The 22,150-nt window shown below is 52.3% G+C and overlaps 1 protein-coding gene across 6 annotated transcripts in view; it reads right to left on the bottom strand.

The window, feature by feature from the left end:
* Arhgap22 (Rho GTPase activating protein 22) overlaps window positions 1–22,150 on the bottom strand; it is a 156,549-nt gene that overhangs the window by 19,496 nt on the left and 114,903 nt on the right. For 3 of the 6 annotated variants that reach the window (XM_052190149.1, XM_052190155.1, XM_052190150.1), the window contains one exon: window positions 9,804–9,980. In XM_052190149.1, coding sequence (XP_052046109.1) covers window positions 9,804–9,980 — 177 coding nt within the window. Of the gene's footprint in view, window positions 1–9,803; window positions 9,981–15,743; window positions 15,888–22,150 lie in introns of those variants that run through there. The other 3 variants (XM_052190152.1, XM_052190154.1, XM_052190151.1) reach the window with 3 other exon arrangements.

Here is a 22,150-nt window from a genome sequence, read left to right as displayed (position 1 = left end):
GGGGGAAGGCGCAATGAGAAAACAATTCTCCACAGGTTCACAACCTCTGGATAAATCCACAGTCTCCCGGCCCTCTTGGCTACAGCTTTTCCTTGCTGTAGTTCACTCGCATCTGCAACCCACCATACACCCACTTTGAACACCCACTTCACCTTTGACAGGACTACCGACTGCCCCTCTTTCAGGCCCTGCCCTACTGATGGCCTCAGCTTGGGAAGGGATTGAAAAACCCTTCTAATTTGTCCCCAGCATGGACTGGAAAACCACCACAGGTTAAGGCCATAGAGGATGGGGTTGTCCAACGCTAGCCAGGCCCAGAACATACTGATTCCCTCCTCTGAATGGTGGCTTTCCAGAGGCTTCCAGCTGGTTTGGAGTCAGAACCTGGGACCCACTTCCTGCTAAGTCTCAGAGCAGAAGGGGATGAGGAGGATCTTAAGCAAATTCCTAGTCTCAGTTCCCTAGTCTCTTCACACAGGTCAGATCCCTAACAGAAGGAGGGATGGGGTATCGCCTGTTCCTCTCCCCACCGACACAACCTGACACGTACAAGGCTCTCCAGCCCCTTAAGGAACCATGTCGGATCCCCAGCTCCCGCGATGCAGCCACCCTCCCGCAGGGCCCGCGAGTCCCGTGTCCCCCTGGTCCCGCACCCCGTCGAGCCCCTACCTGGGGCGGCGGGCGCGCAGCAGGCGGGCAGGCGGCAGGGCGGCCGGGGACAGGCGCGGCAGCTCGAGAAAGCCCGCGCGGCCGGCATCAGGCCCATGGCGCGCCCGGGCGCGGCGGCTCGGCGGCAGCAGGAATGCCCGGCACGCGCACAGGTAGCGTCTTGCCCGCCGCCCGCCCGACCTGAGCCGCCCAGGGCTGGACCTGGGGCGAGGGCGGGAGGATCGAGTGCCTGGGATGCCTCCTGCCAGGCAGCTCCCAGCGCTGGGAGCTCCCGATCCGCACCCCTTTCTCGCCGCCGCCACGCGATCACTTCCGTCTAGCTGGGGACCCTCTTCAGGAACACCCACGCAGGCCAAAGCCCCTAGGACGCTCGAGTTAGGTGGTGCAAGGGAGGTCAGAGAGGATGGAGCAACTGGGTCTGAGTCAAGCCGCGAGCAGGGCATTGATGCTCCACCTATGCACTAAAGAAGCAGTGGCTGGAGGGCTCCACCCTCCAGGCCTTCTAGGTCTCTCACCTCTTTGGAACCAGTACCCCCTAGGGTTAGTGGCAATGGTTTGGATTTGATCTCATCTCCTTGAACAGCTCTAAAGGATAATTAACAAGGCTGTGGGGGTTCAAGAGCGGTTATGCGTTTTATCTGAGGTCTCCGAGCTGGAAAGTGACAGAGATCGTTCCTCAAGTGTCCGCCTATGAAGACTAACTTCTCAGAGTTCCTTCTGGAGAAGAGTCCACAACAGTATGTTTCCGAGTGGCGCACAGGGTTGGCCTACACCAGAAGGCAGAAGCAGAGCTGGAAGAGATGGAGACGTGGAGAGGAGGAAGAAAGCCCTGAGCCTGGGGGGATGGGGGGATGGGGCCTCTTCCAGCTGGGTGAGGGGGTAGAGGGGGGACAGTCACTTTATTTGCTCGCATTTAGTAGGCTCTCAATTGGTGTAAAGACCAAGGGGAAGTTTAAGGCTGTTCCAAGGACCGAGGTACTCAGCTCACTGCAGTATTTTTAAGAACACCCCTTGGGAGGCAGAGGTGGGGACATCTCTGTAAGTTCCAGGTTAGCCTGATCTACTTACTACATTCCAGGACAGCCAGAGCTATGTAGAGAGACCCCATCTCAATACAACAAAACCAAACCAAGCCAAAAGACAAACCCTGGTACAAAACTCCATAATGATCAAAATATCAAACTGGTAAATACAGGCAGGCTGAGCCGGCCTCAATCACTCCTCGTCCTTATTTCAAGTGGGTATTTTGATGTCCATGTCTGGTCCTGAAACCTTACTAGGTATAAGCATGCTAAGGGTGGACAGGTAGGTCACAGACTACCAAGGGACCCAGGACTCTTGAACCATAAGAGGAAGAGGAGATGAGACACGTCTGCCCAGGAAGTGTAAAGGTTAGGGGCATATTCTTCTTCCCTGGGTCCTTGAGGTCCTGTGTCCTTGGCTGTGGGACACTGAGACTCAGTCTAGGCCCTGAAGCTAAGTGTGGGGCTAAAGTTCTCCATCCGAGAGTGTCTAATCCAAAGTGTCCCGTTTCTCTCCTCTATGAAGATGGGAAAGGTGGGGTTACCCACCTGCCCGTCCTTGGGTGGGTAGGTAGGTGCCCACTAGTTTTCTCCTTTCTGAACCCCAGTTTCCTACCTGTAGGTTCTTGAGTTAGACCTCACAGCCTAGGAAAGCCCCCCAGGGGAGTGGCAGCTAATGGCTGCCTCCTGCTTACCAGTTCTCACCAGTCCTGCTTCATTGAGCTCTAGTCTAGGGTTAGGAGCACCCATGGGGGCAGTGTGGGGAGGGAAAGCTGAGACCACAGGACAGTTCTTTTCTGTGAGCATCCTGGGAGCAGGTGGGCTATCCGGCCTGGATGGGCATCTCTGAACTGTGTGTGGAAGTGCTGAGATCCTTGCAGCCCAGTGAGCTCTCGATAAGGTTACACAATAGAGGGATGGAAGACAGGATGGTGGGAAGGAGAGAGAGAGAGAGAGAGAGAGAGAGAGAGAGAGAGAGAGAGAGAGAGAGAGAGAGAGAGAGAGAGAGAGCTGATGGGGGCTGGGAAGGGAGAGCTCCCAGATAAAGCAGTTACTGTGGCCTTGTCCCTCCTGGCAGACAGCCCCAAAGCCCTGGCTCTGCTGAGCCTGCAGCAGTAGCTGCCACCTGTCTCCCTGACCTGAGGACCCCAGATCACAGGTTTCTGGAGCTTTTAGGGGAGAGGCCTTCAGAACTGCTGGGAAGGAGACCCCAGGACACTGTGAACCAGTCCCTAAACCCTGAAGACGCCTGATCTGCCTTATATCAGACTGACCAGGATTGCAGGCCTGAGGAGGAGTCTCCACCTGGCATCCTAACCTTCCTGTCTCACTACAATGGGCAGACAGAATCAGAACCAGGTGCAAGGGTCCAAGTGTCAGAAGCCCAGGCTCGGGCTCACTGGCTTGCCAGGTTGACCTTCACGGGAACTGGAAATAAGACTGTCTTCTCGAGTCTCCCATTGAGGCTGAGACGTGGAGTGAATGCGCTGGGGAGAAGTGGTTCCCAGCCTTCCTGACTTCTACCTTAGCTGCCTATACAGACTCACAGGCAGCTCACACCCAAAGGTGTGTAGACAGAGGCACACTCTCACAATCCCTCAGCCCGATCCATGCTGGCTCCACTTCTACTGCCACTAACCTCGGTCCTTGCTCAGCCCAACTCCTGGAGTCAGTGTTCACACCCCACCCCAGACAGAGTCGCAGCCCGCTCAGCTCACCAGCCAGACCCAGGAGAGCTGCAGTCGTCAAAACAGGTTGTGATCCTCCCCTCAGGCCTGTCCAGGGAGCACTCAGAGGTCCCCTCAACACTGAAGGTCAGATCATCACAACCCCTGCCTTAGAACTCCCCAGGGCTTGTCTCTTCTCTCTCCAAGCAGAAGCCCATATCCCAGAGGGACGGAGGGGGAGGAGATGTGCCCTCACCTCCTGACCCAGTCAGAGCTTCTGACCTACATCAGTGTTTCCACCTCTGCCAGGGAGAAGGCTGGGGTCTGGCAGGTTTCCACCTGACATCTTCCTGGTTGGCTATGGCCTTTCAACACTTTGTTTAAACAATGAGACACCACTTTACACCTGCTACTACTACCTTGGTGGCTATCAGCAAAACAGAAACAAAAGCTTCTAAGAAGGAAGGGGGACCCGCCTCTCCCTGGGCACCTAGCAGGTGTGAGTACTGACATAGTCCCTGTTTTCAAGAAAGCTGAGTCGGGAATTTGAGTACCTGGCAGCTGCTGGGCTCCTGTGCTGTCCTCGCTGCCGTGATCAAGAGGACTGTAGATCACGTGCCAGAGCATGCTAGACCAGCTGTTGGCTGTCCCGAGCACTCCACAAGTGCTCTGAGCCAACTAAGCCACAAACTAGAGCTGATTCTCCTGGCCCCTGAAGGCCCAGCCCCACCCAGAGCTGTCTGAAACAGTGTGAGGTCCAATTTTGCAACCAGGACCTTTCAGGAACCACTTCCACCTTGGCCAGAAGGGGTGCACTTTACACCTCCACCCACCCACCCCCGACCCCCTCCCACCCCCGGGGAGAGAACACTGTGACTACTAGTAGCCAGGCCACGATGGGTCCAAAACATAAGGCTCAATGCCTGTGGGTGGTGCCAGAAACTGGGATGTAACGGACCAACGGAATGTTCTAAAGACTTCTTGGAGTGTATAAGCAGGCTGCTAGCGCTGGGAGTTGGCTGGAAGACAACTCCTCCCTCTGCTGCTCTGTTCTGCTATGATATCTCAGCCGTTCCATCTCACCAGCTGCTCAATCAACCTCGCATGCCCCCTATACACCATACTGATACAGGATGCTGAGCCTGTGCTAATCAGCCCCTGGTGTAAGGGGACACCTGTATCTGAGTAGCCCTGAGCCCTGTGGGTACCCAGTTCTTCTACGATCTCCCAGTGCTGAACGCTGCTCTTACAAAGGTACCCCAGTCATTCTGGCAGGCGGCACTGACAACTGAAGGGACAGCTCAAGAGTTTAGTGCCGTCTGGGTACAAGAGGAAGGGATGGAGAAACACAACCACAGCGCAGAGAGCTGATAAGATGCTGTCAGGAGCTCAAGGAGGAGCCCACAGACCGCGGGTCATCAGAGTTCAGAGAGCTAAGAATGCTTCTGTGTAAGGTGTTCATGGGGACGCTAACCCCGGGGCACTAACTTTCCAATACCTTAGGCCAGCACAGGGTCTCTCACTTGTCCCTGCTTCTGCCTGCTTATTGTCAGTGGTAGATGCTGTAAGACACGGAGGGAAACAAAGGCACCCAGGGACCGGCATTTGAAGGGCTTCCTTGCTTACCTACAGTTTCTATTCAAGCAGAGGAAAAGTCCCCAGCCAGCTGTTCAGTGACAATTAGGGTGGAAAGAAATGTGAGCTCTTACATACACCATTGCCCATGGGAATGCTTGGCAGAACCTCTGTGGAGAAGGGCATGGTGTTTCCTCAAAAACTTAACCATGAGCCTAACAGTTTCATTTCTGGGTGTGGACCCGGGAGACCGAAAGCAAGGGTTTGAAGGGCTATTCGTGCATTCATGGCTACGGCTGGAATCTGGAATGTCACCCACTGGCTCATGCTGTCGGTGCTGTGTTGTGGGGTGGAGCTTGACTGGCAGAAGGCCAGCAGGGAAGGGCTTCCAAAAGTTCTTCCAGCCAGCCCTCTGCTTCCTGCTTAGATGAAGAGCCTGGAGCGCACGCCCCACAGACATCAATCCCACCATGCCTTCCCTCCAAGATGGACTGAAGCTTTGGGGACCAAAACCTGAGATGAACCTTTCACCCTTGTTTCTGTCAAGTATTTTGGTCTAATAAAAAGTAACTTTTACACCCAGGTTCACAGCAGTACTATGCAAAACCCAAAATGTGGAATTAGCATATAATTAATTGATGAATGAAAGAATGAATGAATAAACAAACTGAGGGTAGGGGCACTTAATGGAGTATTAGTCTAAGAATGGGGAGCGTCTTGGGCAGAGGGGAAAGGGAGGGAGAAATTGAGATTCTGCGGCTGGCGAGATGGTTCAGTGGTTAAGTTTTCAGTACCCCACATCAGACAATTCACAACTGCCTGTAACTCCAGCTTTAAGCCATCCAGCACACTCTTCTGGACCACACAGGCACCTGTACTTACAAGTACATACATACACTATACACTTACCCAAGACGCCTGGAGTAGGCACATTCAGAGAATTAGTAAGTAGATGACATTGCCAAAAGTCAGCAGGAGGGAGGAGGCAGCGGGATATTTGTTTAATGGATGCAGAATTTCATTTTGGGAAGATGAAGTTCTGGAACCGGATAGTGGTTATGGCTGCATAACACTGAATGTACTTAATGCCTCTGAGTTGCACCCTCAAAGGCGATTAACATATGCATTGGGGGTTGTGAATATTTTACAGTAAAGAAAACTAAAGTAGAAAATGCACAGGTTCAAAACCAAAAACAGAATGTTTCTCTCACAAGGCTCATTCCCAATACCCAAAATACCTGTTTTGTTTTTTACACACACTCAGTGCCTCTTAACAGTGGGTGGGGTGTGTGTGTGTGTATCTGTGTGTGTGTGTGTGTCTGTGTGTGTGTCTGTGTGTTAAAATGGCCTCCCTAGACCAACAGTATACCTGGGAAACTTGTTGGAAGCAAGTTTTAGGACCCCACCCACTTGGTGGGCCGGCAACTGACTGTGTCTCGGATATGACCACCACCTTCTAGTCTCCATGGGTACCCACAAAATCATGGCATACATACACATAAATAAAAATAAAAGCTTTAAAAAAAAAGATAAGGGGAGAAGAGGAGGGGAGGGGAAAAGTTCATATTGTGAATAAAGAGATTATCTCCCCCTTCTCCCGTCTGGTTGCTTTTCATTAATTTTGCCTAATAGCCAAGCTAATATCTCCAGCACATGCTGGAAGCAGCCACTCTCCCTCTCAAGTCTGAGGGTGCCTGTGGGGGAGTGTGTGTGTGTGTGTGTGTCTGAATGCACATACATGTGTGTGTGTGTTTGTGGAAATGTGTACAAGTGGCAGCCAAAGGTCTAGGTCTGTGTCTCCTTCTACTGCTTTCTATCTGTCCCATTTATTCAGTGTGTGTGTGTGTGTGTGTGTGTGTGTGTATACATGTGTGGAAGCCAAAGAATAGTTTGCTCTCTCCTTCCAGCGTGTCTTCTGCCGTCTTGCTAGTCCCCAGTCCTTTTTCTTTTTTCTTTTTCTTTCTTTCTTTCTTTCTTTCTTTCTTTCTTTCTTTCTTTCTTTCTTTCTTTCTTTCTTTCTTTCTTTCTATTTTTCTTTCTTTTTCTTTCTTTTTTTTTTTTTTTTTTTGAGATAGGGTATCTCACTTAACCGATTAGTTTACAATGGATATCCCATCTGTCTCTGCTTCCCCAGTGCTGGGGCTAAAGATGTAAACTACAACACCTCACTTACATATGTTGTGTTGAGGATCGAACCCAGGACCTCATGCTTGCGTGACAAAGGGTGGGCGGGGACACGTGTGTACGCTAGAGGTCAGTTTCACCTGTGTTCCTCAGGAATATCATCTACCTTATTTTTGAGACATACTGTCACCGAGGATCCCAAGTCTGCCCCTTTTTAGACTAAGTGGGCTGGCCAGTGAGCCTGAGGCAATCCTCCTGTCTCTGCTTCCCCCATGTTGAAATTAGGAGTGCACACATCACTGTTGCCACCACTGCCATGTGTGGCATTTTACTTAGGAACCGGGGATTAGCCAACCCTTCTCACTTCTTTCCTTCTGATCCTTTTGAGGCATTCCTTTCTGGTTTTCTTTGTATCTTTGCTCCTTAACCATCCATGAATGCCATCATTCATTCCCCTTTGTGGTGCCACTCAACTCACCACCAAGGGACCACAGCATGCTACGCGTCGATTGGTTCCTTCAGACCCACACCTTTATAGCCCTATGTATGCTATTAGGTGGGGCTGCGGTGGATTCCGCCATCCCACTCCACAGTGTCCCACTGTAAGGAGTTAGCTATTTACTCGTAATGTAGCTAGGTGCTTGAATCAGTCCGAGGATGCCATACATACGGGGCTGTGAGACCCTGCTGCACCTGACTGTCCTGGAAGAACCGTGCACACGCGTGTGCATGGGACCTGCCTCCCAGGGGACACACTGGTTCTTGTGTGCCACAGCAGTAACGTTGCCAGATACCTCCCGGCAACTTCCCCGATGACACATGCAAGATTTGGGTGACAGGTAGATGTAACAAGTGGTGAACTCACGTGACTTTGGTGACCAGTGAGCTAAAGCCCACCCACCGTGCTCACAGGCTATGAAGATTGCTTCTTTGCAAAATGCCCATTTGAGCCGTGTTCATTTCCCACTGGCTCATCCCTGCCTAACGGAGCTGGGACTTTCATGACAGGTTTGAATATTACAGACACCTGCTCCCTAATTCCCTCTCCTCTTTCCAGCCTCTTGGCTGAGTCTTACAGAGTGCATGCCGTTTGGTCTGCGCAGTAAAGATTATTTTTTTTCCTCTACGTTCTCTCTGATGCTCGCAACCTCTTATGAACCGCAGACCCAATGTGGAGGTGTCTGCTCTGTCCCTTGGCTTGCTTTCAATGTCCTGGCACAAAAGGAGGCCCTTTGTGGCTAGAGAGGCTGCCTCTGAATAGTTCTGGTCTTCCCAGGCTACTAAATGGTCTACGGGTCAAGCCAGCTGCCAATCATGCGGTTGCCCCAATGGGACTCCAGAGAACTATCTTAACTTCTAACATTCCATTTGTTCTCCTACACAGGGGTTGGCAGCTTGGTGAAGGAGACCAAACAAGACCAGGCCAGCAATAAAAGAGGAGAGCAGGCAAGGTAGGAGGCAGAGAGCACAAGACTTGTCAGATCCGGATATGGGCTTGGACCTCCCAAAGTAAGGATCTGCTCCTGCCTGACAGATGCTATGGGGAGAGAGGATGTTCACACCATGGCTAGAACCACTCTGCTGGAAGGCTCTGGGCCTCCAGGCTCGCCAGGGATTTGGGCCCTCTTTCCCCTTCCCCCAGCACCGTGGCACTATCAAGAACACTTTGAGGATGATTTCACATAGACACCAACCTATAAAGACAGCCACGTGTGTGCAGTCAGCACTCCCTCTTTCCTCCAGGACGAGGCCTGGGCAAAGCCCAGAAGCTTCTGCAGCTGGCCACCCCAGCCCTCGCCCCATCACTGCTTGTCTCCTCCTGTGCCAGCCTGATGTGGCCACTCTTGTCTTTGCGGCCCACTCCTTACACGATGACTAAAAGATTTTCAATCTAAGTCAAGCCAGGCGGTGGTGGCACATGCCTTTCATGCCAACACTCAGGAGGCACAGGCCGGCAGATCTCTGAGTTCGAGGCCAGCCTGGTCTACAGGATGAGTTCCAAGACAGCCAAGGCTACACAGAGAAACCCTGTCTTGAAAAACAAACCAATGAGATCCATCTAGACCAAGTCCCATCTGTTTCTTGCTTGCAGTTATACCGGGTGGTCCACTGCATTCACGATGAAGTCTACACACCGCCGGCCATGTTCCACTTATTATCCAACCACCTCTCTCCCAGGCCCTCCCGCTGTCTTCCTCTTCACATTCCCAGTCCTTTAAGCTCTGCTGTCATGTCTGTAGACGCCTGTGGCACACAGCAAGTCACTGTGTCAGGGGCAACACCTGCTTTGTTCACCACTGAATTCCCACATGCCTGGCGTAGACCAGGTATCTGGTACAATCAGTGACTGTTTTGAATGAACATTAAGTAAACAGCAGATCAAGGAGAGGAAGTGGGCATGGCGGCCAGGGTTGGGTTCCAGTATGTCAGGGAGGCCTAGGAAAAGGGAAGGGGGAAGACAGGGACACACTGGGTATGCGCACAGGGCAGTGTGTGATCCACCTGCACCCTTGAGAAGACCACTCAGCATTCAGCAGGGTGTCTAGAAGCAAGAAGACAGCGAGCAAAGACCCCGGGCCTCTATTAGGAGACTCCAGTCCCCTGCCAAGGGGCTATGCACCAGGCAGGAGGCATGACTTCCAGAGCAGTAAGAGAGGGACCAGGCTGCCATCAGACATGCAGAATGTACCCAGCAAGTCCCAAGTAAGAGGTGACTCATGGGCACGGGGCAAGAGGACAAGATTACCTGCAGACAAGGGTTTTACAGGGTGGACATGCGAGCTACGGGAAGTACCTCCGCCCAGCGGGGCCCAGATGACTCGGCGGATGGCCTGCACCCAGTCCTCCATATCACGCTGGGAGCTGGCCATGAGCAGGAGCGCCTCGGGGTTGGCTGGCACCTTCTCCCTCTCTGCCGCACCACCTGCAAGACAGGGAGACAAGGCTTCCTTCAGGGTTCCAATGCAGGACAGCACAGCGGGTCCCCTCCCAGCACCTGGGAGCCCAGCTCTTGCTTCTTCTGGTTTGCATTCAGCCTCTTGTCACGTGAGGACACTTTCTGGTTTTTCTTTCCTCCCTTGCCCTCACGTCAGTTTGTTTTTATTTGTTCGTCTGTCCCCATATCAAGACAGAAAATCATCAAACGCGTCACAGGACATCACGAGGGGAGCACGCCTGTTCTAGGGCAACTCGGAGATGTTCAGTCCCTACTGCAGCTTCAGTGTGTTTTGCTGAAATCAGTTACCCACTGTGTGTAACACTCACTGTGCGCTCTACCCTGAGAACCCCACACACCAGTTTCCTTGCGAGTACCAAGGTTACATTGGCCAGATGTTACACCTGAGCTGGCATTCAGGAATCCTAGCTGAGACTATACTATGAGGCAGGAGAGTGGAGTTAGAGCTTGCTCAAATGGGGCGTCTCCTCGGTGAGTTCATCACCCTGATGTTCTAAAAACCATTATGCTGAGCGCTCTGGGCAATTTAAGGGATTTTTAAAGAACCCGTGTTTCTCCCGTGACAGTGTCACCTCCGCCTGTCACTCTTCCTCTGGCATCCCTTGTCCTATGTAACTAATGGTGGCCAGCTCTGAATCTTTGGACAGTGGGATGGAGTCATGGTTTAGTCTCATGGAGTATGATGTCAAGTCGGCTGCTTTCCTCTGCCTGTTTCTGGGAAGTCGCTGCCCAGCCCACTCACCTGCCGGGCACATCAGCTTGCCAGTACCCTTGTTTTCTATTTCTACTTTACTGCCTTTGTGTCATTAAACTGTGACGTGCCCCAATGTGGGTTCCTCCTGCTCCTTGTGAATGAGGTTTATTGAAGTGCTTAGGTTTATGAGTTTGTAGTGTCCTTAAAGCTCGGTAAGAAAGCGTGAAGCAGGTGCCCTTGTCTGTCCTCTCCCCGCCCCCAGCGACTCCGCTTGTGCACTAAACAAGGAGGCTCTCCCACAGCTCACTGATGAGATGTTTGTGATAAATTCTGGCTTTCTCTCTATAGTTATCTTTGGGGAGTGTTATAAAGTAGCATTTTGTTTTGTTTTGTTTTGTTTTGTTTTGTTTTGTTTTTCAAGACAGGGTTTCTCTGTGTAGCCCTGGCTGTCCTGGAACTCACTCTGTAGACCAGGCTGACCTCGAACTCAGAAATCCACCTGGCTCTGCCTCCCAGAGTGCTGGGATTAAAGGCACGTGCCACCACCGCCCAGCTAAGAGTAGCAATTTTGTCAGTGGAATCTAAATTGCTGATTGGCCCAATACAGTTGTAATGGACTTTAAAAGTAAAGGAGAAACCTGAGACAGAAGCGGATACAGAAAAACTAAAATTGACAGACAAAAAGTGGCCTGACCAATCGTGGGGGCCGGACTCTCGAGGGTATAGAAAGGTGCGGAGCCTGGCAACATGTGGGGCGGGTGAGCGGCCCGTCTCTCCCTCACAGCCTCCCCAAGGCTCAGCCCTGTAACCCCTGGACTTGAACCAGACTTGTAACCTCCAGAACCACAGACACCACACAAATCAAACTGTCATTTAAGCCACTGATTTCTTGGTGACTTGTCATAGCACTGGGAGAACTACACAGGCATGGTGGCACACACCTATAATCCCAGCACTCTGGAGGCTGGGGCAGGGGGTTCACAGGCATGAAGCAGCTCAGGCCTATAAACTTTCGGGCAGTAAGAGCCCGTCCCCCAAACACACAAAGCCCTCCAACGCTAGCAAACACGCACAGTTTCTAATGCTTTAAGCGCACCAGCCTTTCACAGCTTGTGTTCATCCACCTGGGCTGTTTCTTTCAATGTGTCCATGGAAAGCTTGCTCTCAGAAATATGACTTGGCTTTCCACATTATTATGTGTATGTCTCTCGCGTCTCCACTGAGCTCTTAGGATACACTGAATTTAGCTAATAAACAAAAACAAACAAACAAAACCCTAATGTCTCAGTCTGTCGATCTTAACGTCTCTGTGTTTCTGGGTTGTTTCCGGCTGCCTGCCTTTTCCTCCTTCCCGCCTCTTAGCATTCCTGATGTGTGAGTAGGTAGGTGCCAGGCACTGTGGATTTTAAGGGTTGGGTGCTGGGCGGTGAGGGGGGGGGCATTATATTCCTATAAATACTCTGGAAGCTCCCTGTGAGATAAAGTCAAGTTCTCGACAGGAGTTTCCTGGGTGGATCCAGAGGGCTGGGCAGAGCTCATGGTTCCCCCACAGCGGGAAGGGTCTCTGTATATTCCACACACACCTGCGAGGGTTGATCTTCCGGACTCTCAGCTGTGCTGTCTCTAGCTGTGGAGGCCATGGACTCCATCGATTGGTGTGCCCCCTTCCTGTATCCCAGCCTGGGAAACTCCCTTAAGGTGGTCAGCTGAGGCCTATGAACAGTCTGCTTTGTTTTTCACGCCTGGCCCGAAGGTCCTTCGTTATCTGATGTCCGGTATCTTGACAACACAGTTTCAGACATACACGTGTCGGGGCACTGTTCTTCCCATAGCTCGTAAATTGGTCTCTGTGGCTTCATGTTCAGAAGTGACAGTCTCAGCACTGTCTCTAAGGGATCTGTGACACGGGACATGTGTAGGAGACCTTAACATTCCCAGTCACACACAGCCCTCACTGACATCACAGGAAGAAGGACTATCACTAAGAGCATCTTACACATGCAGAAGCCAGGACTCTCAAGGAACTCAAACACTGGACGCAGGAAGAAGCAAGCCGAGGCCCAAACGAGACCCGCTGTTACTGCCGCTCCTTTCCTGCTGTCTGTAAACATTTTAATTACTTTTTAAGACTTTTGTTTGCTGCTATTTTATAGGTGTCTTGCTTGCATGTATGCATGAGCACTGTGTGCACATTATCCACAGGCCAGAAGAGGCTGCCTGACCCCCTGGAACCCGAATAGCAAAGGTTACTGTCCAGGTTGGTATTAAGTCAACTTGACATAAGCTATAGTTATCTGAACTGAGGAGCACCAACTGAGAAAGTGCCTCCCTCCGGATTGCCTGCAGGACAGTTCCTTGAGTAATGATGGCTATGAAGGTGCCAGCTCACAAGCGTGGGCTGGGGTGTGCTACCGCTACCTTGTGGGCAGGTGGTCCACACACACACACACACACACACACACACACACCAAGCTGAGCAAGCCATGAGGGAGGGGCAAGCCAGTAAGCAGCACTCCCCTGTGGACGCCTGCTCCAGGGTCCTGCCTTGAGCTCCTCCCTGACGGGACCATGACCATGAGGAGTAAGCCAAAGAAATAAACCCTTTCCTCCCCAAGTTGCTTTTTGTCATGATGTTTTATCACAGCAATAGAAACCCTAACTAAGACAGTGGTAAGTTGCCATTGGGGGTTGGGAACAGAACCTGCGTCCTCCACAAGAACAACGCATGCGCTCTAACACTGAGCCATCTAGCAAGACCCTGTGTTATTGTTATTATTTGTTGCTTTTGTTTTGGGGGGATTATTGTTGTTGTTTTGTTTTTTTGGTTTTTTGTCTTGTTTTGTTTTTGTTTTTCAAGACAGGGTTTCTCTGTGTAGCCCTGGCTGTCCTGAATCTCACTCTGTAAACCAGGCTGGCCTCAAATTCAGAAATCTGCCTGCCTCTGCCTCCCAAGTGCTGGGATTAAAGGAGTGCGCCACCACTGGCCTGCTAAAGATTTATTTATTTATTATATGTAGCTGTCTTCAGACACTCCAGAAGAGGGCGTCAGACCTTGTTGTGGATGGTTGTGAGCCACCATGTGGTTGCTAGGATTTGAACTCAGGACCTTCAAAAGAGCAGTCAATGCTCTTAACCGCTGAGTCATCTCTCCAGCCCCTTTATTATTTTATATTATTATTATTATTATTATTATTATTAGTGTGTGTGTGTATGTGTGTACATTCAGGGTCAAAGGACAACTTACAAGATTCAGTGTTCTTCCACCATGTGAGTTCCAGGGACTGAACTCAGGTTGTCAGGGTTGGGCAACCAGTGCCTGACCTCCTGAGCTGTCCTCCTCTCTCCTCTCCTCTTTAAGCTAACCTGTGTGGTCACTATACTGCCACTGCCTTACCACGCATCCTGGGCACTGGTGGCCGTGTTATTCAGGGATCCATTTTCAGCTCTCCTGTGTGTGACACATGGACTTAACAACCCCCCAAGCACCCGTGTCACACACCTTCGCGGTGGGGAGAGTGAAGGCAGGAGGATGAAATGGAGTATCACTTGGCTCAGCACCTCAGCTAGATGCAACCCCAAGTGTCCACTTTCATGATCACATCCAGTTAAATGCAGGAGGGCAGGGTCAGTCCAGGCACTGATGGTGTTAGCAGTCCTCTCCTGACCTCCTGGGCTGTGAGGACAACCAATGCCTTCACATAGCATACACTCCTGGGGTGTGCAAACTGCCTTGCGTTGGAAGCCATCGATAGAGATCTATTAGGTCCTCACCGTCTGTGAGTTTAACCGACTGTTTAATTTCACAGTCACGTGATATTGCACAGGCATAGTGTGGAATATCCACGAGGGACCCCCACCGTTCTACCAAACCTGGTTCCATGCAGTGTCAGATGGCCAAGGCAGAGAGCGGTGAGGGACTGAACCCTTCTCTCCCTGGCCCTACACAGACTCGCATCCTATAGTGACCACACGGATTAGTTTAAAAAGAAGAGGAGAGAGGAGGCTGGCTCAGGGGGACAAGCACTTGTCTATACAGGGGGACTCACTGGCACCACGCAAGGCTTTCAGTGCTGTCAGAATGCTGGTGACTTCCAAACTCTTCAGACCTAGACCAATCACATCTGGGTCTGGCTTTGCCATCTTCATGACTGAGGGCAACTCCCACTCGCAGTTCCTTGGGTTAAAAACAGATACACCCCCTCTCCAGTCTCACATCTCTTCTCTCATCAGCAAATCCTACCAGTTTATCATTCAAAGTATGTTCAAAATGGCATCACTTTTCACTGCCAACCTGCTGAGGCCACACCCATTTCCCAACTGGCATCATACCCAGGCACCTCACTTTCGGTTCCTTAAATCAATTCCCAGTACAGAGGCCGCAGTGATCCAGCTAAGACTGAGAGCAGCCTGACACACTGGTCAGTCTTCCCAGAAGCCCCTGCACCAGTCATGATCTTGCTACCGTCATCGGGGCGTGGCTCCCCACTCCTGCTCCACTGTCCCTGGTTGTCCCCCCTCTGCATGTGGCGATGTTCGAGTATGGTCTCTGTTTCATGGGCAGTATCTGCCCTTTCCCTGCCCAGTGCCCAGAGAGCCGCCCTTCCATACACTGGCATGGTTTGTCCCTCGATCCGTTCACGTCTCTCTGTGAATGTCATTGCCCTGTAGTATCCACTAGAGTCAACCAGACTCAGCATCTGCTCACGTGACACACACGAAAGATGAAAAAGAGCTGGAGACTGTTATGTCACCGACAAGATGACTGAAATGCACACAGCACCCGCTGTAGGCAGACAGACAACATGTTGGTTGGTGGAACAGCCAGCTGAGGGAAGTGACCCGGCTGGGGCACCCACACAGCATCCCCAGAGGGCAGCCTTCGCTGCCCGTGTGCCAATCTGCACCAGGCTGAAGCCGCCTGTGGGTCTTCCCTCCTTCCCTCATTTCTCTACTTGCTTGCAGGCAGTAAATGCCACTGCCCTCAAATGGTGACTCTCCAGGTTCCCAGGAGCCTAGGATTCTGGTTGTTCACTTACCCCTGGGCAGGCGCCTGCTCCTCTTCAGATACTTGGTGGGGCAGAAAGGCATGGTGAGGTGAGTGGAAGGACCCGTGGGAAAATGGGGCCTGGGTGCAGCTAAGCCTGGGGCGCCAGCCAGGTCCACGGCAGGCAGCTTCTCCTGCTAGCTATAAAGCAGTATGAACAGGAGCGCTAAGCTGGGGCCTTTTGTCCCTCCTGGGGGAACTTCTGCATTTCGTAGGACCTGAAAGCTGGGAATGTCCAGGGAGGGGAACCCCAAGGGCACTTCCCAGAGAACACAAGCTGCCGGGTGAGATGGCAAGATGGCGAGAGGCCCTGTGGAAGCCACACAGCAGGTTGTTCTGCAGCTGAGTGTAGCCAGGTCCCCGACCTCGGCCAAGCATCCACCCACCCTTGTGTCAGCACAGGGAGTGTGCTAAGGACAGGGCTTCAAGCTGAGGACCAGTGTCTCTGGCAGCTTTTGTAGATGAAGGAACACGGAGTAAAAGCTAAACACGCAGAGCCTACTGCACACCTGGGTGCGAGCAGCTGACTCCATATTTCTGGGCTTCTTTTTTCTTTTTAAGATTTGCTTGTTTTTATCTCATGTGCATTGGTGTTTTGCCTGCATCTGTGACTGTGAAGGTGCCAGATCCCCTCGAATTGGAGTTACAGACAGTTGTGAGCTGCTATGTGGGCACTGGGAATTGAACCTGGGTCTTCTGGAAGAGCAGCCAGTGCTCTTAAGCCCTGAGCCATCTCTCCAGCCCCTCTTCTAGACTTCTTGTTTGTTCATTGCTTTGCCGTTGTTTTGGTTAGTTTTTTGAGAAAGGGTCTCGTTATGTCCATTATCCGGACTGGACTTGAACTCACTAACTTATCCAGGTTGGCTTCTCAGTTGCCGTTCTACCTCAGCCTCCCCCCTCAGGCTGTCACAAACAAGAGAGCCTCTGCCTAAGAGTGGCCTGACACGCCACTGACAACACATGCCTTTCTGTCTACAGACTTCACTCCATTGCGAACCGGCTTCCTGCTTTGTAATTGTGGTTACTGCAGATCTGCCAAGGGAATAATACATCCATCATCTGGAAGCAGATATAGCCCTGCTCTCTCTGGCTGAGTGAGTTAAAGAGTGGACCCTCTCTACCAGCTGGGATCCAGTTCCACGACTACCCATGGATACCAGACTGTAAAGCCTCATGCTCTCTTTATAAAACGACTTGGTATTTGCATACAACTTGTAATGACCTCTCTAGACCACTGTCGTGCCGAATCCACATGGTGACACTCTGAAAGTAGCTGTTATTTAGGGATGGCTGCACGTGTTCCTAGCAGGAACTATCTCTCACATGAATATTTTCAACCTACAGTTGTTTGTGCCAGGGGCTTAAGCACATTATCTTCCGACATCCAAACAGCCTGAGGTGGTGAAACTGCTCAGGGTGCCAGGGATGGTCCACGGGTGAGAAGCAGTCTGCCGCCTTCTTTACAGGATGACCTGCTTCAAGCCAGTGGATAAGCTCGCTTACTCCAGCAAAGGACATCAGGACATGGAGACCTAGGCCTGTTTCCGGACAGGGGGGAGATGCCTGGAGGCAGAGGAGAAGCGGACCTCGCCAGGGACTGTAAGGGGTTCCCATATAAAGACTTTCTCTTCTTTGTGAAAGGCCCTGGATAGCATGGTTGGCCCCGGGGAAGCCGGGCCAGCCCTGCTCTTGCAAAGGCCACTGCGCTCCCAGGAACCTCTCTGCCATCAACGGGGCGATCTCGGGGTCCTCGGGATCTCCCTGGGGATTTCCTTGGGACTGGGGAATGTTTCACTCTGCCTTGAGTGTGACCTTGCCCTGGGTGGCCCTCTTGAGAGAGAGGCCATGACCTTTCTCCCAGGGGCAATTACAGAAGTGGTACCAGCACCTGACTGGGTGGAAACCTACAAGTCAGACCTTCCCTCCCCAGCGGGAGCCCCAGACACGGCCTCTACACAACCCTGACTTCAACACACATCCTGTCGGAACTGAGACCACTCTTGCAGCCTCAGCATCAGCTCCTCTATATCATCCTATGTCTGCTTGACCCTGGGCTATCTGTGCACTTCCAGCCCTGTTCAGTCCAAGACCTCTCTCTGCGCACGCAGCCCCATTTCCTATCTGCTCCCCTGGTCAACTCCCACTCACTCAAGCCAAGTTCAAGTGTCTCCACTTCTCCTTCAGCGTCCTTTAAGCTTCCCACTCCACCCACCGCCTTTTAAAAATATGTGTTTACTTTTATTTTCTGCGATGGGTGCTTTACATACATGAATGGCTGTGTAGCATCTGCATGGTGCATGCAGTACCTGTGGAGGCCAGAAGAGGGCACCAGATACCGCTGGAACTGGAGTTCATAGACACTTGTGCACCACAATGAAGGTGCTGGGAACGGAACCCAGATCCTCTGGAAGAGCAGAGCTCCTGTCCCTCTATGTTTTTGTCTACATTTAGTTACTGAAGTTCTAGTACATGACGGACATTGTGTCACGTGCGAGGGGCATAAACTGATGTCATTCTCCAGGATTAACCAGGCCCCTAGGCTGCAGCTGCTATGACAACCACACCACCAAGTCGCCAGTCAGCTCATGTAGCGTGCCCTGGTCAGTCATTCCATAAGCACATCGTCATTATTTGTCATCCCACCCCTGGCCTCAGTGCCTAAGAGACACTGTGAGTGTCCCAGGCCCAGGGGGCAGGAAGCTCCCTCTACAGCCTAATGCTAACAGGGCCCCTCTCAGATGCACGCTGATTCCCACTGTCTACTACCTAGAGCTCTGTATTTCAGGTGGGTGCCCCAGGAAGGCCTATTAGAGATGGAGACCCCACAAGGACTTCCTATTGCAACGGAGAAAGACACCCACAGCCCTGGTTATTCACCTTAATCTGAGTTCCAGTATCAAAGCCTGAGCAAGTCCCCACGTGGAAGCTGTCCCAAGGAGGCCTGCAGGAGGGAGAGCCTCACACAGGAGCTGGCTGGTCCCTGCTTGGTGTGCAGCCAGCAGTGGGATAATTGGGCACTCATACCCCTAACTGTCCACCACCTGACGTTCTGACTGCCCCTCTCTGGAGAGCTGGCCCAGCGAGAAATGCCAGGCAGCTGCCACAGTGGGGCTCAGAGTGGTCTGCAGGGCATGTCCGCGGCACACAGCGAGCCAGGCCCTCTCCTACTGGACAGAGTTATGAGTTCCAGCAGGGAACAGGTGGGGGGGGGGGACACTGCTGCTCAAACAGAAGCCAGGGAACCCCATGGCCAGAGAAAGGGCCCTGAGCTGGGAAGAGGGCACCCCAGGGAGATCTGGCAGAAATGCTTCTGATCCTCTGAATTGAGAAGAGTAGGGAAGAGTAGGGGCGGGGCTGGGAGGTGGGCAGTGCATTCTGCAGGTACCAAAGGGTAGGTGGCTATCATGACTGGATCACAGAACCTGACCAGGAACTAAGGTTTTGGACCCTGGAGACAAGGGATTGAGGTTCTTATCAATGCAGACCTGGCCTCCAGGTTCTCCCAGCCCCCCCTCAGTCCCTCCCAACCTGGCATACCCCCCCAACCCAGAACTTTCCAGCCCAGGGGCTAGGTGGCCCTCCCCCCAGAGGCTCCTCCCTATGTGATGCAGACATTTTGTGCCCCCTTCTCTCTCTCTCTCTCTCTCTCTCTCTCTCTCTCTCTCTCTCTCTCTCTCTCTTCTCCCTTTCTCCTCCCCCTCTCCTCTTCTCTCCCTCCACACACCCCTTTCTCTCTTTCCCCCCCACTCCCAGCCCCTCTCCCCACAGTGACTTCCCTGGCCTTGTTTTTTGGGGCCCCAAGAGTTGCTTCCCAATAAACCTGCCTTTAATACATTCTAATCTGGGTTGCATCGGCTCATCTCACAGGCAGAGAAATGACCTACCAGAAAGGTCTGGGTGGTGATGGGAGGTAGCCAGTGAGTCTGGGCCAGCCTGGGCAGAGGGCTCCCCAGGCCGGGTACCAGTGAAGGCTAGATAGGCAGGGGAGAAGAGAGGCCCCAAGCTCCACTGTGCCCTGCTCTGCTCTGTCTCGCTACGTGTGGGAGTAAATAAAACCACACCCACTGTAGGCATCAAACACAATAATTCTGGAAGTGTCTCATCACCCGCTGCCCTTCACTGATCCCAACAGTGACACAGGCCCAGCAAGGTTAATGAGCACAGTTTTAAGCCAAACCCTCCCACTAGGCCTCCTGGGGACTCCGTGTGCACATCCCCAGCAGTCTGGCTTCAGGCCCTCATCCTGGGGCCCTGTCACCCTAAGGAACTGAAGTTAGATCCCAAAGTGTTGGATACCACCAGTGACTGATGCATGCCTTCACAACAGTGTGTGGGTAAAGCTGCCCAGATAGACAGGCTTCATCCTGGATCTGGGGACACAAAATAAGAACCAGACCCCATATGGGGTCCTCAGCAGGCCATCCCTGGTAAACAAGCAGGCTGCAGACAGAGAGCTTACTAAAGAAGGCAAATTAAGGGTAGGCAGCAGACAACAGCTCTTTAGTACCCAGTGGGAAGGGTTCCATCTCTGCCCTGGCTCTTTATCATGGAGATAGAGTCAACTCCTAGTGAGCCACCCCCCACCCCATCTCACTACCCTATCTATACCTTGGACTCCTAGGGGAAGAAACCTGGCTGGCCCAGTCTGTTTCTTCTAGAAAACCTAAGGTGGGGGAAGGGTATTGCAGACTAAACAAGACCTGACTTTGGACCCCTCCTGCAGCCCAAGGTGGAGAGGGGACAGGCCTAGAGGGCTGAGAAGTCATTATAGGGCAGAAGGCAGTTCAGCTGGAGAGGAGGCTTCAGTGGATGTGATTCCAGGGCACAATGACATGACACACAGCAGAGGAGTGTGCGGCCAGGGTCCGAGGGGGCTCTGTGGACAGCCCTCCCCCAGGCCTGGCCCTCTCTGGTGGACATGCAGACCCTGCCCTCTGGCTTGGCAATGCCAATGCCAGCTCGCACCTTTCTCCCTGCACCCGCTTTGAGGCAGGTACGTCCCACGTCCCACAGCTGTGAGGAGCCCCAGGGCTTACCTGGCACATTTCCCACACTTTATTTTTCAACCAAATAGTTCTGTTTCTGTATTTTTATAGCCTGTCTCCAGCCTGGAGGCCAGGTGCACAGCAAGGCAAGTAAGAAGTCCTTTTGCTAGTGCCAGCAAGTTTAACGACATGTTCTAATCTCTAGTACTACTTCCTGGGAGAGCCCAGGAGACCAGCCATTCACCTTGTAGGCTAATACAGCACTCTCTAGAGACGACCATTTATACCATGGATTATATGATTGGGACTCTCTAGAGTTATTCAAGGGGTGAGTGCCTAGCAGGTCTCACGGCCATCTTGAGAACTGCCTTTATCTTTCTACTTCCTACAGGAGGAAACTGTCTCAGCAGTCCGGCAACAGGACTGTCCGACTCTCTCCAGTGGTGAGGCCTCGGCTAGGCTCCCAGGAGGTTCCATCCAGCCCTTCAGGCCAATGGTCCTCAGGCGCAGCACCCGTAGGTGGGGCTGGGCACTGGCCTTGGAAATGTCCCTTCAGTGTGACCTAACTCCCCAGGTTCGTCATCACCTTAGTCAACCTCAGTTTGGGGACCATACGCTGTGCCTCCATCAGTAGATACCACAGAAGCACCTGATTATGGAGAAGGGGCTCCCCTGCTTTACCCATCTGCTACGAGGGGGTGGGGCAGAGCAGCAGGAAATGTACCAACTCCAGGGTGCTTCTCCACACACCTCCTCTCAGGACACACTCTGCCAATGTGCCGGCGGCGGCGTACAGCAGGCCTGCCTTCGCCTCCCTCCCGTGTGCTGGCATTAAAGGTGTACACTAGCACCCCCAGCTAGTGAGCCAGTTTTACTGATTCCCTGGTATATGCTGGATTACACCAGATCATTCAAACATGGACTGGATATGCTGATGAAGCAATGTGAAGACTGGAGTTTTGGGGAGACCCTCTTTCCCTAAAACCTATATAAAAGCTGGGTGAATGTGGCAACTCCCTGCAACCCCTAGACTTGGAACGTGGAGGCCAGTGATCCTGGGGACAGGTTGGCTAGCTCTACATTAGTCAGTTAATGCAGACAAGCAGTCACAGATTCAGGCTACCTACTGACGACTGCAGAAGTGACAGCGGACACCAAGGGAAGAAAGAAGGGTCCAGGGGCTGGAGAGATGGTTCAGTGGTTAAGAGCAATGGCTGCTCTTCTGAAGGTCCTGAGCTCAAATCCCAGCAACCACACGGTGGCTCACAACCGTCCATAATGGGATCTGACGCCCTCTTCTGGTGTGTCTGACGACAGCTACAGAGTACTTAGATATAATAATAAATAAATCTTAAAAGAAAGAACTCAGTGTCTGGAACTCAGACACAATTTTGTTTTAGGGGCAAAGTGGGCA

This window comes from Apodemus sylvaticus, chromosome 8 (genome assembly GCF_947179515.1).
Source record: "Apodemus sylvaticus chromosome 8, mApoSyl1.1, whole genome shotgun sequence".
Classification (NCBI taxonomy): Eukaryota; Metazoa; Chordata; class Mammalia; order Rodentia; family Muridae; genus Apodemus; species Apodemus sylvaticus.
This window is presented reverse-complemented; position numbering and strand designations above follow the sequence as displayed.